Below are 19,411 nucleotides of genomic sequence, written 5' to 3'. Positions count from 1 at the left end.
GGTGATAGGGTGTGGTGCAGATACCTGAAATACCCAGCTGATGATGTGATTGAGACACAAGGCACAAGGTGAAATTGGTTCCTTGGTCAGTTAAAATTTCTTCAGGAAAACCCACACAGGAGAAGTGTTGTACTAGGGCAGCAATGATTTTAGAGGTGGTAACGGAATGCAGAGGGAAGGCCTCAGGGAACCAGGTAGCATATTCGCAAATGACTGAAATATAAGGGAAACCAGAGCTGCTTTTCTCTAGAGGGACTACAATGTTCATAGCGATACGTTTGAATGGGCTGGTTATGATGGTCAAAGTCTGTAGTGGGGCTCTGTCAGTGTGTTGGAAGTGGCAGGTCTTTGGCACTCAGGACAGGAAGTACTATATTCCTGGACATCAGAATACATACATGGCCAATAGAGTGCCTGGCTTACTGTCAGCTAGGTTTTCTGCTGACCCAAATGGCCAGCCCAGAGGATGGTGTGAGCAAGATGTAAGACAAGGTGCCTGCAACTGGTGGGTATTACCAATCGGTTGTCAGGGGTACCTGTAGGGATAGCATGTAACTATCTTTACAGCTAAAGGACCCCTTGTCATCCTCCCTCTTCAGCTGAGTATACAGAGGAACCAGGGTCAGATCGGCTCGATGTAGGGCAGCTATGTTTGTGGAGACCTGCCACTGGTCTGTTATGAGGTTTGTGGTATTGGGTGGGCAGTCAGGTGTACCCAATGCTTTCACCAGGCAGTGTTTCTGACGTGATTTACGTGGCCATTTCTTATGTTCCCTCCCCCCCCCCCCCCCCACCAAATAGGCTATCAGCCTCTGCTGGTAGTGGCTCCACCCCAGCTTCGGTTTGGGACCGTGGGAACACAGGGCAAGACAAGACTGCAGTGGAGTCAACATTAAATCTTTTAGCATATCAACCACGACCACCTGCAGTAGGTATACCCTTTAACATCCCAATGTACACATTGAATCAATGTATGTTTGTAGAAATTAACAAGATTGGGTGGTACAAATTCTGTTCTGACCAAGGTAATCACACTTCCTGTATCGAAGAGAGCAACCTCTGCCCAGTCACCAAGACTGGTCTTTCAGCAGAACATTTTACCTGGTTCAGTCCCTTGTAAGGTAACAGTCACTCCTGCCTCCAGCCGTGAGATGTCCCCCTCCCTTCGGACATAACAATAGCTGGACAGTTTAGGTTTTTTTTTGAAAGGACAAACAGAAGCTTTGTGACCAACTTGTTGGCAGTAATAGCAAGTTAGAGGATTTTTAACTATTACTAGACAATGGGGTGACCCGTTGGGGCACCCTTTGAGAGAAAGGTAGTGCAGTCTGATGTGACCAGAATGAACATTAAATTTTCCTGAATGCTATTGGTATCACTTTGCTTTGAAAAACTGAAGTAGAAAACCTCAGTTTATTAAAGAAGAACGACGCGTAGCAAGGCAAATATAGCTCCTCCTCATTTAACGAAGGACACTTTTGATGGCATCATTTCTGGTTTATCTGCCACCCTCGTGCCTCTTGTTGTCATTCTGGAGACGTGCAGTCCTTTCATCCCCCGTCTCTTCATCTCGTCTGCTATTTGTCGTTTGTCTCTGATCCTAGAGACATGCATTCCTCTCCTCCTCTGTCTCTTCTTCTCTCATCTTTTTTTCGTCCTGACTCTTTGATCCGGGAGTTGTGCGGCCCTGGCCTCATCCGATTCTTGTTCTCTCCCTCTCTTCCACTTCCCGACGATGTTTGGTGTCATCTCTTGACCATAATGTTCCCCTTCCCTTTCCACGCGGCATAATTAGGCTGACTATTTCTTTTACCCTAATGCTGGATAGAATATATGAAGCAGTAATGCTGCTTATTATTGGTTATTATTGATTATTCTTGATGACGTGGTTGGCGCTCTCCTAAATGGACTTGATACAGTCACCGCTGTCCTTTGACTGCAGCAAAGGGTTTTATGGGTGTCTCAAAGTACGTCATTACAGTAAGAATTAATTATCTCTTATTGATGGGTTGCGGTTAGATCTGTCCTAATCCTGCACATGCTGATGGTGATTAGCAGAATGTGACCCCTCGAAATAGAGCTGCCCTGCCCTTTTGCTCCAGTAGGTGTCGCTGCTGAGACTGGCCGTGTGCATGCGTCGCGCTGTCGCATCCTGATTTCCGTGATGGCCGGTCGGGTCTCGGGTGAAAGGGAACCTGTTGGTTTTTTTGGCGAATGAGCAATTTTATATGAATGTATAACCCTGAACTTTGCCTGCATTCTGTAAGTTAGTGCATTTTAATTCGATTTAGCCAAAAATGTGCCGCTGTAATGCACCGTTTATGCTAATTGGAGGTCACAAACAGACAAACAGACAGACAGAGCATGAAGTTTTAGTAGTATATAGATATTGTCTCTCGTGTCTCTGATTTGTGGACCAGGATCGGCACTCCCGTGACTGAGCAGGAGATGATAGGGGTGCTCCCCTCCAGACATTGATGTGCTGCTGGGCCTGCTGTGCCATGATTCGTCCATTGGAGGGCTCGTGTTCTTGGACCCAGATGTGAACATTCCCCGGCAAGACCCGCAGACCTGCCCAAGGATGATGAATTTCCCAATCTCTTCCTCGCTATGGACCTCTGGCCTTATCCAGCACCGGTTGAGTCCTTTCAGGCGGTGGTAGGTCTCCTTTGGCGACTCTCCAGCTGGCACAGACATGCCCCAGAACTTCAGTCAATAGGTCTCCGGCGATATGTCCAATTTTGCCAGGAACCCCTCCTGTATGTCAGGATAAGAGTTGTACCTTTCCTCATCCATGGCTGATTGGGCTTCCAGCACTCTTCCAGGCAGGAGAGAGATGAGTTGACAAGCCCTCGCCTCCATGGGCCATCCCCACCTCATGAACCACAGGAGATAATTCTTGATTATCTTCTCCATCTTGCAAAACTGGGATCTTGTGTTCTGATCCTTGCACTGGCTGGCAAAGTTTCCACACCTTGGCTCAGGTGCAGACACCGGTTACTGGGGGGGGGGGGGGGGGGGATGGGGGGCACCTGTGGTGGCTGGTCCTGTACTCCTGGAGGTTCAGATAACAGAGAGCACTGGGGTGCTAGTGGGGGAAGCAGCACTCTTGAGCTTCTGCTCTCCAAGGGGACTGGGGATGCTATGAACCTTGGAGTCCCTGATGTAGTGGGTTCTCCTGGGTCAACACTTGTCTCTGGTGGTGGAGCTCTGCTCAGGCTGGTTTGTAGCTCTTGGAACTCCTGCAGAAGTATTTCTTCCGGGCCTGCTGCGTGGAGATGAACTCTCCGAGAAGAGCAGCCAGTTCCGCCATCCCCACAGACTTCCCCGGCTCCTCAGGAGGACCCTGATAGACTGTGCAGCACGGGACATGTACTCTTCATTGGACTCCATCTTGTCCCACCATCCATCCTTGTGAGGCTCCATCCCTGGAGCATTTGGCTTTACTCTGGGCTTCCGTGAGTGCAGCCCAGCTCTTTTCCACGTCCTCACCCCCTTTTCAGCTTACCATCCCACAGCTGTCACCATCTGTCTCACCTCACTATCGAGTATGGGTAAGGGTTCCTGACGAGGGTCGGCCATTGGGAAAAAAAAACAGATGGTCAACCACAACAGCACATTAGTGAAAAACATGTAAGCGTTGTGAAGAAAAAAAGGTATTTACAAAAGAACAGATGAAAACAAACATGTCTGTGCAAAAATTTACAAATATACAGAGGCTTTCCCCACAATGCACTTTGTCCTTAACTTTCCAATATAAAAGTCAAATCCAACCTCCACACCTCTCTAACAAGACCAGACTGAGGGTTTAAATCTGTCTCCGCCTGGCCTAGACAGACCAGGAAATTCTACTGTGGGTCTGGGTGGGGGTTGGGGGGGGTATTCACATGACCAGATAATAATTATTTCAGATGCAGAATTGGAACATCTTAAACAGGGATTCTAACATCCTACAGTATTCTTCCACAACAAGTGCCTCGGTTAAACCCGTATATCAGTGTCCACATGCTCAGATGAATATAAAAGAATAATGCCCCCCACCAGAGGTGTTGCCTGTGTAGGCTGTGGTGTGCCTGCTCCCACTAACCCAGGCATTATTTTAGGACACCCAAATTGTCCCTTGGGTCTTTTGGGGCCTTTCTGCTGTAACAGTGTGAATGAAAATAAATGAAACTGTTTGGAATGCCTGTGTCTAAAATACTCATTTTTATGAGTTATAAACCAGTAGAGTGTGTTCACTGAAGGCATTGTTTTGATTCACCAAGCTAGCAATTGTTTTACTGTTAAATGGTGAACTCCCAAGAATTGCAGAATGGGAGGGCGAAATGTGGGAACTACTGGGGAAACTAGACTAGAGACAGAAAGGATGGTGGGGGGGGGGGTGACTAACCAGGCAAAGGGGCAATGTTAGTGGGAGAATTAGCATTGTCAACCAGTCCTGTCACAGTAACCTAAAAAAAATTACTTAATAATTTTTACTTCTGTGGCGAGTTCAGCTTAAATATTCCTGTTTCAGCCTGCTACAGCTGAGAATCACAACCGCATCCAAAGTCTATACAGTTAATAAAGATGTTTTAATGTGATTAAACAATCTTATTGCTGCTTAAAACCGACGGAAATAATGCTGGAGGACAGAAACTTGGCTGCTACCCCAGGGTTCAAGGGCAAATAAAAATTGAGGTTTTCAACTACCAATACTGACTATCTTGCTGGAAGATGTATCGTCTCTGGTAAATAAAATTGATGATATCAGAGCTGGGGCGCTGTATCAGAAGGACGTTAGGACCACGCGCATCCTCTGCTTCACAGAATCCTGGTTAACCTCTTCTGTGCCAGACACAGTGATTCAGATTGACGGGTTCACCATACACCATCAGGATAGGACTGCAGAGTCTCTCAAAAGCAGAGGTGGATGTGTATGCTTCATGATCAACTCCTCTTGGTGCACAAATGTATCAGTGTTGCTCTAATTCTGCTCACCAGACCTGGAATTTCTGGCAATGAAGTGTCGTCCATTTTATCTGCCGCAAGAGATTTCAGTGATTACTATGGTATTGTGACGGGGTCCTGAATTACCCTTATGAACTGTGCTTTTGAAAAGAGAGAGAGAGAGGTATTTAACACTGACATCTGGTTTTGAAAAGAGAGAGAGAGAGACAAAGACTAACTTTTGGATTTCTGCTGAGTTAGAGATTGAGAGAGAGCACCGAGCAGCTCGTAAGTTGCTATGGTGACCGAGGGCAGCATTATTTGATGGACAATTGAGGTTATGGTTTCTCTGGAGCGTGTTTATACTTCCCAAGGACATTGCCTGCTAGTACACTCTTACACAGACAAAGAAAGGAGGAGTTATTTGAATGACAGTTGGTACTGAGTACGGTGAGATAAATAGGAGGTCAGATGATACACCTCAGGCACGTGTTTTTGGACACTGAATGAGCTTTGTTGGGCTCACAGAAAAAGTGGGATTTTGGAGGATCGATCGGGCGGATCGATCAGTGGCTCTTGCAGTGAGAAAAGGGGTTGACCGGTGGGGAGTTGTCCATGTGTCCAACCCTTGCCTGGGTTGATAGCTCCACCACAGAAAAACGGTCCCCTTTGTTGTGGTCACAGTCAGTGACTTTTAGAGGATTTTGGAGGACAACGAGAAGATCGATGGCGTCAGCTCACCTGAAGACTCTAATCTCTCCCTCTCTCTCTCTCCATCACTACTCAACTCAACACCACACCAAGAACTGAACGGAACTTTACTCATTATCGTTAGACTACCTGTTTACCCCTAGACTTAAAGAAGCTTGGTTTTTATATATATTCCACACTTACTTATATATAATCATTGCTAACCTGTTTGATTTATCTGATTTTATATTACTGTATTGTGTAGTTACTAATAAATATTATTAGCTAATAGCAATACCGGACTCCAACGTGCTTTCCATCTCTGCTGGTTCTTTAACCGGTCACGGGGTACGTAACAGTATGGTGTATATTCCACCTCAGGCCAATGTCAAACAGGCTCCAGATAATCTGAGCAATGTGATCATCATGCCCGAAACAGCACACCCTGATGCCTTCACCATTATTTGGGGGGGGGTGCTTTAACCATACTGGACCATTGTTACACCACCATCAAGAGTGCTTACTGTGCTAATCCACGCCCTCACTTCGGAAAGTCTGATTATCTGTCTGTACTTCTACTCCCTGAGTATAGACGGAGACTGAAGACTGCAGCACCAGTAGTGAGGACCAAGAAGGTTCGGACAAGGGAAGCACAGGAGCGCGTGCTACAGGACTGCTTTGAATTGGTGGTCTGGACTTTATTCAGGGATTCACCTTCAAATCTGGATGAGTCTGCTGCAGTTGTTACCAACTTCATTAAAACCCGTGTGATGAGTCTGTGCCTACAAAGACTTTACTGTACATTCCCAAACCAAAAGTCGTGGATGAACCAGGAGGTACGTCGTCTGCTGAAGGCTAGGTCTGTTGCATTTGAGTCTGGCGACCCAGGCCTGTACCAGAAAACCAGGTCTGGTTTGTGGAGGGTGTAGATACAATTTTGAATGAAGTTGGAGCTGACATTTGATGTACGACAACTCTGGCAGGGTTTGCAAGACATTACTTCCTACAAAACAAAACACAATAGCATGAATTGTAGCAATGCTTCACTACCAGATGAACTCAATGCCTTCTATGCACGCTTTGAAAGGGAGAATATAACTACAGCTGTGAAGATCCCTGCTGCACCTGGTGATGTTGTGTTCTCTGTCTTGGAGGCCAATTTTAGGCTGTCTTTCAGGAGGGTGAACTTTTGCAAGGTAGCAGGCTTCATTGGAGTACCCAATAAGGCTCTGAAAAGTTGTGTCAACCAACAGGCAAGTGTATTCAAGGACATTTTCAACTTCTCACTGCTACGGTCGGAAGTTCCCACCTGCTTCAAAAGGGCAACAATTATCCCAGTGCCCAAGAACAGAAATGTGAGCTGCCTTAACGACTATCATCCAGTAGCACTCACATCTACAGTGATGAAATGCTCAGAGAGGTTGGTCATGGCTGGGCTCAACCCCTGCCTCAGCAAGTAACTGGACCCACTGCAATTTGCTCATCACCACAATAGGTCGACGCAAATGCAATCTCAGTGGCTCATCACCTTAGATCACCTGGACAATACAAACACCTGCGTCAGGATGCTGTTCATTGACAATAGCTCAGCACTTAAAACCATCATTCTTATAGTACTGATCGATTAGCTACAGAAACTGAGCCTCTGCAATTGGATCCTTGACTTCCTAACTGGAAGACCACAATTTGTATGGATTGGTGATAACAGTGCCGCCTCGCTGATGATCAACACTGGCACACCTCAGGGGTGTGTGCTTAGCCCACTGCTCTACTCTCTCTATACACATGACTGTGTGGCTAGGCATAGCTCAAATACCATCTGTAAATTTGCTGATGATACAACCATTGTTGGTAGAATCTCAGATGGAGATGAGAGGGTGTACAGGAGCGGGATATACCAGATAGCTGAGTGGTGTCGCAGCAACAACCTTGCACTCAGTGTCAGTAAGACGAAAGAGCTGATTGTGGACTTCAGAAAGTTCAGGATGAGGGAACACGAACCAATCCTCATTGGAGGGATCAGAAGTGGAGAGTGTGAGTAGCTTCAAGTTCCTGTGTATCAAGATCTCTTGAGAATCTTGCCTGGTCCCAACATATCAGTGCTATAAAGAAGGCAAGACTGCAGCTATATTTCATTAGTATTTGAGGAGATTTGATTTGTCACCTAAAACACTCAAAAACCTCTACAGATATACTGTGGAGAGCATTCTGACAGGCTGCATCACTGACTGGTATGGGGGCGGGGGGGGGTTGGCTACTGCACAGGACCAAAAGAAGCTGCAGAAAGTTGTAAAATTAGTCTGCTCTGTCTTGGGTATGGGCCTTCATAGTATCCAAAACCTCTTCAAGGAGCGGTGTCTCAGAAAGGCGGCATCCATTATTAAGGACCCACGTCACCCAGGACATGCCACGTTCTCATTGTTGCCATCAGGACGGAGGTACAGAAGCCTGAAGGCATACACTCATCGAGTCAGGAACAGCTTCTTCCCCTCTGCCATCTGGTTCCTAATTGGACGTTGAACACATGAACACTACCTCACTATTTTTATTATTTCTGTTTTTGCACCATTTTTAAATGTAACTATTTAATATACATATATATACTTACTTATTTTTTTTTCTTTCTATGTTATCATGTATTGCATTGAACTGCTGCTGCTAAGTTAACAAATTTCATGACAAATGCCAGTGATAATAAACCTGATTCTGAATGAACAGATTCAGTTGCTTTCAGAAGCTTACCGCTTTGAATCCCCACCAGTTTTCCAGCACAATACAGGCTCTTTGGCTATCCGTGCCTACGCTGACCTTTGAATGTCTGTCTTCATTAATCATGTTTGCTAGCTCTGGGTCTTGGCCTTGTTCATATGTGTTCACCTGGACCCTTTAGAAGTGTGCCTGCCTCCATTTCCTCAGGTGGTGTGTTCCAGATTACAGACATCCGGGTTGAAATTTTATCCTCTAGTCCCCTCTACTCTTCTTACCTCTCACTCCTCCTCTATTCCCTGCCCTCCTGCCGAAGGGTTTCTGCCCGAAACATTGACTGTACTTTTCTCCATAGATGTTGTCTGGCCTGCTGAGTTCCTCCAGCATTTTGTGTGTGTAACTCCTTCACTGATCTGACTTTGCATTCCTACACAGTTTCAATGAAGTCAAACTGAAGAATCTTCGAATAAAATATTTCACAGTACTCTAGCCTTAATGGATTCAACATTTACAATCAACAATTCCATACCTCGTTTACCAGTTAATATCCGCTGCCTCTGTTCTCCCCTTCCACTTTCTCTGTTGTTCTTCCACATGTGCTCTCTGGCCAGTTGTGTGTTCCTGTATTTCAGGCTTCTATTTTTGCCAGTATTTTATATTTTGAAAGGGAAAATATTCTCCACAATATTTGGGGACAATAAGGCATTTATTTTCAGATGGTAGACTTTGAAATGATTAACGTCCATATATCTTAAGATATGTTAGAGGAGTTACCAATCTACAGCATAAATATTGCAGCAATCTTTAAATAAGGTAGTAGGGGAAAAGGTCGCTATGAATCATTAACAGTAGTAGTTTTTCTCTTTGCATTGAATTCTATATAATTTTATGTACTGCAGGCCTCTCCAAGTTTTATATAGACAAGTGAGACTTCAGATGCTAGAATTTGGAGTAAAAGACTGCTGGAGAAACTCGGTGCGTCAAGCAGCATTTGTGTTGGGGGGGAAATGGCCAGTCAACATTTCAGGTCAAAACCCTGCATCAGGTCTGTGTATTTGTGTTTGTTAGTCTGGGAGATTCCAATTAAAACATAAAATAGTACAACACAGGAACAGATCCTTTGGCCAACAATGATGTGCTGAACTAATTAAGCTGGTAATTAAACACCTAACTAAATTAATCCCGTCTGCCTACACGGTGTCCATATCCCAGCATTCTTTGCAGTCACATGACTGCCAAAAAGCCTTTCAAACACACCTGTTGTCCCTACTACCACCCCTAGCAACACATTCCAAAAAAAATTGCCCTGTACACCTCCTTTGAATGTAACTGCTTTTAGCCAAATTGCCTGTCCTCGAGCAATAGACCTATTTTATTGACCCTATGAAAAAGATACCGGCTGGCTACTCTGTTTGTCCCTCTCATAATCATATAAACTTTTAATCATGTTTCCTGGAGTAAGGCAATTATAGTCTTATTATGACAGTTGTTCTGTTATCACATCTCAAATGAAAAACACATAGCACGCCATGCAGATAACTTGGCCGTTGCTTATAGGCAAGACAGTAAGGAATTGTGTATGCATTGTCCAGTAGTGATGTTGATAATGTCCACTCCCTGTGAACTACCTCCTGTAGGATTGTAGGGATGCGATGTTTTATAAAGGTCTCCCAGATTCAAATTGGTGAATTGAGAAGGTTCCCACTACTATTCGCAAACACTCCTTATCATTTTGGATCTCCCCCTCCCCTTCCCACTTTCAAATCTCTTACTAGCTCTTCCTTCAGTTAGTCCTGACAAAGGGTCTCGGCCCGAAACATCGACTGTACCTCTTCCTGTAGGTGCTGCCTGGCCTGCTGCGTTCACCAGCCACTTTTACTTGTGTTGCGCCCACCACTACTCACTTGTTTCTGTACTGTTGGTACACTGGATGTGGGAGAGTGGGAGCAGTTCTACGAAATGTGGGATAGAGTGGGACTAGAATCTCATTGCAAGTACTTGCCCTTACCTCTGATAAAGATTATGTCATGGGTGGTGAAATGTGCAGCACTGCTTTAATATATGGACCAATATATATATGGACCAATATCCCTGTGATTCATGTTGCAGACTTCTTTATGGTGATCTTTCTCTTTATTTAGGGGCTTTATAAAGGTGATGAACGCTTTGGACCTGGAGTATTAACCTATCCTAATGGGCGTCAAGATGTGGGGCTGTGGTATCAGAATCATCTCATCAAGTTGTGTACGACAGTAGAAGGAGCCTTCGCAGTGAAGGATCACCCGTTTTACCAGTCTGACATGGGGAAGCATGTCATCACTATAAAACCTTACAAGGAGAAGTACTCCTGGAGAACTGAATCAGTAGAAGATCCCTTCTCTTACCCATACAAGAAGCTTCTGTCTGATGACAGCTGCACCCTCCCACCAGAAATTTGGACTTATTCCAACGATACTGATCACTTGCCCCTTACTCGCTCGTACAAGAGAGAAGGTGACAGACATTTCTTCCCAGAAGACGAGTTGGTAGATGAGGAACAGAAAGAAACACTCACTGTTATTAACAAAACTCCTTTGTTGGTTAAAATGCAGATGCACATCCACAGACATAGGTACACCAATAGGGAAATTGGCTAACTATCAGTATGGTATAATTCACATACATTACCCATTGTGTAAGTATTTTCCTTGTATACGTGCAGCAGGCGGACAAACTTCCAGTAAAACTGTGATAATCCGAAATCCTGATGGTTTGGCATCTGGTACTCTCATTCATCTGGATTGTAAGCAGGGCACCCGGAGTGTGCGAGGCCAATATCATGGGTACAGGGCCATAGTTAGCCTCGGGCTTGGGAGCACTGGGGTGGTCAGGAGTATTAGTAGGTTACAGCCAGAGCCAAGATCCAGATTGCCCATGTTTTTCAGCCTGCTTTGACAAGCTCAAACTTCCTGGGTTCTATTTCCATCTCCTATTCAAACTCACCAAGTTGGTTGCAAAATTGATTACACCACTAGGTAACATGTTTTCAGAAAAAGTGAAATAACTTGTTGGACTACTCATACAAGTAGTATCCATTAGTCCAGAAAACCAGCTGATCTGGCACCGCAGAATTTCGGAGGTACCAGCTCTGATCATCTGGTACTTTCAAAAGGCTAGAGTTCCTTTCTGTGAGCCCCCATCTTACAGGTGCTCCAACCTAGCCACAACTCCATTCCAATACTGAGGATGTGCTGTGCTGTGCTGATGTCAGTACAGAATTTCACAGCCAGCTGCTGCTTGTTCTCTCAGGATTACAGAAGAGATTGTTATTTGCAAACAGGTATGTTCTAATACAAGACTTTTCTGATCAGGGTAATCTCTCTCGGTCCTGATACCTCAAAAATTAATCTTTACAGTTTATCTAGTGTTTCTACATTCTTTAAAGTTAATGAAGGAAAACAATAGTTTAGTATTTATATAACACCATTCAGAATATCCCAAAATCCTTTATAGCCCTTTCAGTTGGAGTCATATCTATAATTTGGAAAAAAAAAGAGGAGCCATTTCGCACACAGCTTAATGATATGCATATGTGATCAGGCTTAGGGACTTTGGCTGTGTTGGACTAGCAGATTTTCCATTGACCAAAACACACTTTTATTTCCCCTTTTTTTAAGATGTCAGTAACTTTTCCAGTGACCCAGTTAGTTCCAAAAAAGTGCCAGAAACAGAATTGCGGAAGTTTCAGGGGAGTGTGGAGACTGACGTCAGGTGGTTTAAAGGGAGCGCGGGAACTGGGGTTGCTGTGTGGGGGAAGTGACGTTGGAACCAGGACCCAGGTGTGTTAGAGGGAGCAGAGGTCCAGGCGCCCCACCAACCAGATGCCAAATAATCAGAAATTTGGAATGCTGGATAACAGATGACTGGAGTTTGACTATAATCTTTCTTGCTGCTCTTGACTGAATGATAAAATTGGCCAGGACTTTGGGAAAATGCCACATTACCTCATAAACGTGTTGGTTGGCCAGTATTTTGTATCAAACTACCTACAAGAATGAAGGGGAACCTGCATCAAGCTGTTGACTGTAAAGCATTCCCTTCAACGTTCTGAGGCAGTGTTAGTCTAGACTCTGGTGCAACCCCTGGTTGCAATTTGAAACCAACACTGTCTGACTTAGGGTCAGGGCTGGGACCATTCAACCCCATCCATGGCCTGAAGTGAAATGTTCAAGAATTAATCTTTTTTTTGTGGCACGGATGTGATTCTAATTGATGAACAGGGTGAGCATGGAAGGCCGGTGTCTCCAGATATCACCTCTCAGTTACACTCAATCAATTAACTCAGCTTCTCAAAATAGCCCGGGAATAGCAAAGGAATAATTTATTGATGGTCCCTCCCTCCCCTATCTCCTGATCACTATCCAATCCCCACCCACTCCACATCTACCTCAGAAGATGCACATTAATAATTGGTGAGGTTGTGTTTGGACTTTTGTACTTGTGTGGATGGATGAAAATTACAAATCGAGTAAGTTTTCAGACACAGGAGAGTGATGGTGCTGCAATATGGAGTTTTAGCGAGGTATTCAGTGAGCTGAGCAGCATTTATGGAGGGAAAGGAATCGTTGATATTTCAGGTCAACACCATGCCTCAAGACTAATAGTGGAAATAGAAAGTAGCCACTAGGAAGAAGAGGGGTGAGATGGGGCCAGTAAGTGATAGGTGGACTGGAGGGGTGAAGAACAATGGGCAGAAGTGGTAATGTGTAGGTTGGGGTGGTGGGAGTGGTGTTGGGTGTTGGGTGATGGGTGGAAGCAAACAAGGAGGAGGCAGGTGGAGTTGGGCTGGTGGTGCGGGGAGTGCAGACGAAGGTCTAGTCAGAGGCTGGAGGGTGTTAAAGGCTACAAGTGTTGGCATCTGAGTAAGGAAAGAAATAATTAAGTTAACTACCAGTACGCCACTGGTGTTTAGGGCACCAGTGAAGGTCCTTCATCTCTGGCAGTGTTCAGGGCTTCTTTCATCGTGTCAGTAGCTTCATCTGGAATTTCACTACTGTCAGTCACCAAGTCCTAGGTGCAGACTTAGGAATATTTTCTCATTCAGCTAGAGAAGGATTCTTCATTGTTGTTTCTGTAACAATTTTGTTTTACCAGTCAGGATTATTAGCCTTGAGCTGAACCTGGAGGACTCAGGGCGACTCTTAGTCTGGCCTCTAGCCTTTGACCTGTTTAGCATGGGTGACCCGACCAAGAGCCAAAGCATAAAACCCTGACTCCAGCCAGCATAGCACGTAAGCATCCAAACCCAACGATACGGTTGCAGGTCCTCTTGGAGGGAAAGAGGTAATGATAATCATTAAAAGGTGGAAGAGGAGCAGAAAGAATTAGGTGGGGGTGGGATTCAGTGGCTGAAGTGTGTGGGTGGTATGTGCATGGAGCTGAGGAGGAGTGGTGAGAGTAGGTTTTTATGGTGGGGAAGGAGGCTGGAAGAAAGAGGTGTGAGAATGGGAACAAGAGTACTGGAGTTGGATTGGAAGGGGAAAGAGAGAGAGGGAGAGGGGAGGTGAGCACATGAAGTAGGGGTTACCTGAATAAGTTTCAGAGAGGGTACAAGTGGTGGGTGGGTGGTTCTTTTCCTCTAAGTTTATCTGTTGTTTTTGAGCATGAGTGCAAAGATTACCACCCAGACTGAGTTACCCAGTGCACTTTGGTTGCTCTGATTGAAGTTTCATTTTCTACACACGGAGCAACTACAGAAAAGTCATGGGTTCTCAAGAAAAGTTTTTGCTGTTTGTTTTATTCCATTCTTTATATTAAAAAAAAACATTGAATTGAAAGCACAATCCTAGAATTCTGAAATAGAATCAGAAAGTGGTGACACGGGAGTGCAGGTGCTGGAATCTGGAGCAAAATCAAATAAAATTAACTGCTGGAAGAACTCGGTGGGTCAGGCAGCATCTGTGAGAGGGAAAGGAATTGTCGATGTTCCTGGCCAGTCATAATGAAGTCTCAACCTGAAACATCGACAATTCCTCCCCTCCCACTGATACTGCTTGACCTCTGGGAATGCTATGTTGGCGCCAGAATGTGTGGTGACATTTGCGGGCTCACCTAGCACACCCTCGGGTGCATTCGTTGTTAATGCAAACAATGCAAACACCGTATGTTTTGATGTACACGTGAGAAATACACTTGAATCTTGAGCAAGCTAAGTTCTGCCAGTAGTTTGTGTTCTGCTCCAGAACATATCCTTGTTCAGTGCAACAGGGACCACTTTCCTTTTAGAAATAGTGTTTTGCTCTCCTGATCGCACTATCTTGCCAATGTAATTTATAGAGTGCTCTCTGCTTCTGTTGTTGAATACTTCTTGGGAATAGAGTTCTAGTGAGGCACGGTAGTGTAGTGGTTAGCATAATGCTATTACTGCACCAGTGCCAGGATTTAATTCCTCTTCCCGTTATCTGTAATGATTTCTTACGTTCTCCTTGTGACCATGTGGTTTCCTCCAGTTGCTCCGGTCTCCTCCCACATTTCAAAGTTAGAAGGCTAATTGATCACATGGGTGTAATTGGGCAGCGTTGGCCATTGGGCCGGAATGACCTGTCACCGTGCTGTATCTCTAAGTAAATAAAGACTCAGTTATGTGGTACTGCTTGAGATGGATGTCATCGAGTATATCAACATGTCTATTCAAAGTTGGTCACCCTGTGCCCAGGGCATGACGACAGATGTGGTTTCTCCTTAGGCGCGCACAGACTAAACTTCCATGGGATGTGGCGGCTGTGATCAATGGAGACCGCGAAGGCTTTGGACCCAAAGGGCCGCTTGAGTGCAGCTCGGAGCAGCTGATCATTGCGGCCGGAGAGGGTGACCATGACGCAGTGCATGAGATCCTGAAAAACAACTTAGTCAGTGCGGATGTGGCTGAGCATCAAGGGCACACAGCCCTCATCGGAGCCTCGGTGAGTAACTTGCCCGTCTCAGTAATAACATGAAAGTTTCCTGCAGTAAAACTCCAATAATTCAACACATTGGGACTGTGCTGAATTATTGGGTTTTCTGAATTGTACATGCTCTAGTATTACTCTAGCTCATTTTCACATCACTTTTATTGTAGTAAATTTTTCAGTGAACCCAATAAATGTAGTGGTAGCACAGGAAGCAAGGCCCTGCTCAGGTGATGGGAGCAAGAGAACTGGGGCCCCAGTGACAGGTGGCAATTGTGGTCTTGGTGGTTAGGTTGAAGGGCTTGACTCTGTACGACAAATTTATACAGGCCAGTCAGTCTATTGGCAATGGTGATCTTGTTACTTGGAAAAAGATGAGAGTACAAATCATTGCTGAAAAAACAGATTAATCCACACAGAGTACAAATGTGTTTCAGGAAGTTCATCTGACTAGTTTTATTTTTTGAGAACTTAATTGTCAGGGTGATGAGAGTTGCACATTTAAAGTGCTTCACATTGATCAGAAACATAAAAGCCAATGAGATCCAAAGGTTAGTTCATTTCCAAGAAGCAAAGAGCAATAATCACCAGGTACTGAATGTTTGCACAGCTGCTGGCAGTGGGATTGCACAAGGTTCAGAGCTGTATACATTCTCTTCTCAATGCTTTAGAATCAGGTGTGGAAGCATTGATTAATATGTTTTCAGATGATACAAAAATTGTCCTTGCAGTTGATGGTGAGGAAGAAAACTCCAGGCTTGAGGAAGACATGATGGGGCTAGTCCATTGGACAGAGAAATGGAAAATAAAGTTCAACTCAGAGATGTGAGATGTAGTGCATTTGGAAAGGGTAAACAAGGGAATGCAGAGTGCACAGTCGGCACTGAAAAACATAGAGGAACAGAGGGAGCTTGCGTTAAATGTGCACATTATCCCTGACAGCAGGTGATCTAAGGTGAGGCAGAAACAATTTAAAAGGGACCTTAAGGGGCAACTTCTTCACACAGAGGATAGGGAGGGTACATGGAACGAACTGCTAGTGGAAGTGGTTGAGGTAGCTACAGTTATAACATTTAAAAGGCATTTTGGGCAGGTACATGGATAGGAAAGGTTTAAAGGGATATGGGCCACATGTTGGCCCATGGAACTAGCTTAGGTGGACTTATTGGTTGGAATGGATGAGTTGGGTGAAAGAGCCTATTTCCTTGCTTTATGACCCTAAGGTATGCCAGTCTATAGAATGGAAGAATTAAAACATTACAGTTGAATGGTCTAACATGCTAGTTAAATCATACCTAGAAGATGGCATACATCTTTGATAACACATCAAGGGAAGAAATTAATAACGTCAGCAAGAGTGTTGAGAAAATTTGTGGTGATGTTACTGGGACCAGTGGAGGAATTATTTGTGGGGTATGTTACCCAAATCCATCTTTGTGGAAAGTGCAAATAGGTTATCTGTTGCAGAGTCTATTAAACTGGTAACACTTGGATTAAATATGAAATGTAACCAGACCTGTGCTGGAGTCTCCAAGTGTCTGTTACAGGAACACAAAAAATCAGGAGCAGGAAGACTAGGCCTTCAGGCTTCTCAAGCCTGACCATTCACTGTGATCACAGCTGTTCGTGCTGGCCTCTACTCCGCTTCTTAGTTCTCCATAACCCTTAATTTCTCAATGTTTGAGAACTTACCTAATGATGTGGCCTCTACCACCCTCTTGGGCAGAGAGTTTCAGAGATTCACTGCCTCGGAGAGAAGAAATTTCTACTAACTTCAATTTTCAATGACTGACCCCCTATTTTACAGCTTGGCTAGCCCACCAGTCAGGCCAATGACTACCTGAGCTTTTCAAGATGCCTGCTAGTACAGGGCTCTGAACTCATCCACAACGGTGAAGAGACCAATGTCACACTCACTGTGCCCTCATGGATTTTATGATAGCCAAATGCACATCTTAACTGTAAGTTCTGTGAGACCTGATCGCATTTGATTAAAAACCCCAGATGATTAAAAGTTTAGTAGGATATTTTAATTGTCCACCTTGGTTTCTCAAGTTCAATCTATGTTTCTTTTTTTTGGCGTGTGCGTCTGCGCCATGCGTGTGCGATGTTGGCAGGACGATGCCTTTACAAGGAGCGGAGCAACAGAGGGAGACTATGTGGTGCACCACTCCTCACACAGACATTTTGCAGTACTTTTCCCTTTATTTTACGAGGTCGAGTTGCGATCTCGACACTCAACCCGGCACGATGGAAAGCGTGCTCGGGAGCAGACCCCACTGGGTTCGACCCTGGGAACCTCCGTTGCAGAGTCTGGCGCTGATGTCATTGCGCCACCAGTCGGCCCAAGTTCAATCTACGTTTCATAGAACATAGAACAGTACAACACAGTACATGCCCTTCGGCCCACAATGTTGTGCCGACCCTCAAACCCTGCCTCCCATATAAGCCCCCACCTTAGATTCCATATACCTGTCTAGTAGTCTCTTAAACTTCACTAGTGTATCTGCCTCCACCTCTGACTCAGGCAGTGCATTCCACGCACCAACCACTCTGAGTAAAAGACCTTCCTCTAATATCCCCCTTGAACTTCCCACCTCTTAACTTAAAGCCATGTCCTCTTGTATTGAGCAGTGGTGCCCTGGGGAAGAGGCGTTGGCTATCCACTCTATCTATTCCTCTGATTATCTCATACACCTCTATCATGTCTCCTCTCATCCTCCTTCTCTCCAAAGAGTAAAGCCCTAGCTCCCTTAATCTCTGATCATAATGCATACTTTCTAAACCAGGCAGCATACTGGTAAATCTCCTCTGTACCCTTTCCAATGCTTCCACATCCTTCCTATAATGGCCACTACATCATAATTCCATGTATGTATCCAAGCTCTCAGTTCATCACCTTTGTTCCTGATGCTTCTTGCATTGAGGTACACACATTTCAACTCTTCTACCTTACTGTCTTTACACCATTTATTCTGCTTCTCTTTCCTCAAACCCTCTCCGTATGTTAGATCTGGCTTTACTCCATGCACTTCTTTCACTGCTCTATCGCTCTGGGTCCCATTCCCCTTGCAAATTAGTTTAAACCCTCCCGAACCATGCTAGCAAAGCTACCTGCAAGGATATTGCTCCCTCTCGAGTTCAGGTGCAACCCATCCAATCTGTACAGGTCCCACCTTCCCCAGAAGAGATCCCAATGATCCAAAAATCTAAAACCCTGCTCCCTGCACCAACTCCTCAGCCACGCATTCAACTGCCATCTCCTCCAATTCTTACCATCACTGTCACGTAGCACTGGCAGCAATCCTGAGAACGCCACCCTTGAGGTCCTGTTCTTCAGCCTTCTGCCTAATTCCCAAAACTCACACTTCAGGACCTCATTCCTCTTCCTGCCTATGTTGTTGGTCCCAACATGTATCACGACTTCTGGTTGCTTTCCCTCCCGTACCCGGTCAGAGACATCCCGGACCCTGGCACCCGGGAGGCAACAAACCATGCGGGTGTCCTTCTCACGTCCACAAAATCTCCTGTCTGCTCCCCTGACTATAGAGTCTCCAATGACGACAGCTCTCCTCTTCTCCGTCCCACCCTTCTGCACCACAGGGTCAGACTCAGTGCCGGAGGCCCTGCCACCATGGCTCATACCTGGTCGGTCGTCCCTGCCAACAGTATCCAGGACTACCTGTCTGCACTACCTGTCTGCTCACCTTCACTTTCCCCCCTCTGACTGTCACCCAACGACCTGCTTCCAACAGCCTAGGTGTGACTACCTCCCTGTAGCTCTCATCTATGACTGCCTCATTCTCCCTTATGAGTCGAAGGTCAGCCAGCTGCTGCTCCAGATTCCTTACACGGTCTTCCAGATCGCCCAGCCGTATCAGGTTCACCTCAATCTGATGCCAACTGATCCTGTTAGCTTATAGCAGTCCGTGATCCAAACCTGATTACCAGCCGTCTGTTTGACGATACCTGTGAGTGTCTGTGTATTCTTGTATTTCAGCTCAGCACAGTTGTAAGTTCAAACTTGTACTATCTGTGATGTTTTGATGTTGTAATACACAGTGAATTGCAGGACTCTGGGGAGTGGTGGTGAATGAAGGGACCTGGGAGTGTGTGTATCGTTCCCTGGACGTGGGAGCATTGGGACACAGAATGGCAAG

General features: G+C 45.3%; 1 protein-coding gene across 5 annotated transcripts in view; it reads left to right on the top strand.

Annotated features, from left to right (window-relative positions):
• ankmy1 (ankyrin repeat and MYND domain containing 1) overlaps window positions 1-19,411 on the top strand; it is a 135,665-nt gene that overhangs the window by 20,993 nt on the left and 95,261 nt on the right. For all 5 annotated transcript variants that reach the window (XM_072255736.1, XM_072255735.1, XM_072255737.1 and 2 more), the window contains exons 3-4: window positions 10,467-10,936; window positions 15,050-15,266. In XM_072255736.1, coding sequence (XP_072111837.1) covers window positions 10,467-10,936; window positions 15,050-15,266 — 687 coding nt within the window. The remainder of the gene's footprint in view (window positions 1-10,466; window positions 10,937-15,049; window positions 15,267-19,411) is intronic.

This window comes from Mobula birostris, chromosome 4, assembly GCF_030028105.1.
Source record: "Mobula birostris isolate sMobBir1 chromosome 4, sMobBir1.hap1, whole genome shotgun sequence".
NCBI classification, from domain to species: Eukaryota; Metazoa; Chordata; class Chondrichthyes; order Myliobatiformes; family Myliobatidae; genus Mobula; species Mobula birostris.
The sequence above is the reverse complement of the archived record's forward strand: the minus strand, read 5'-3'. Positions and strand labels throughout refer to the sequence as shown.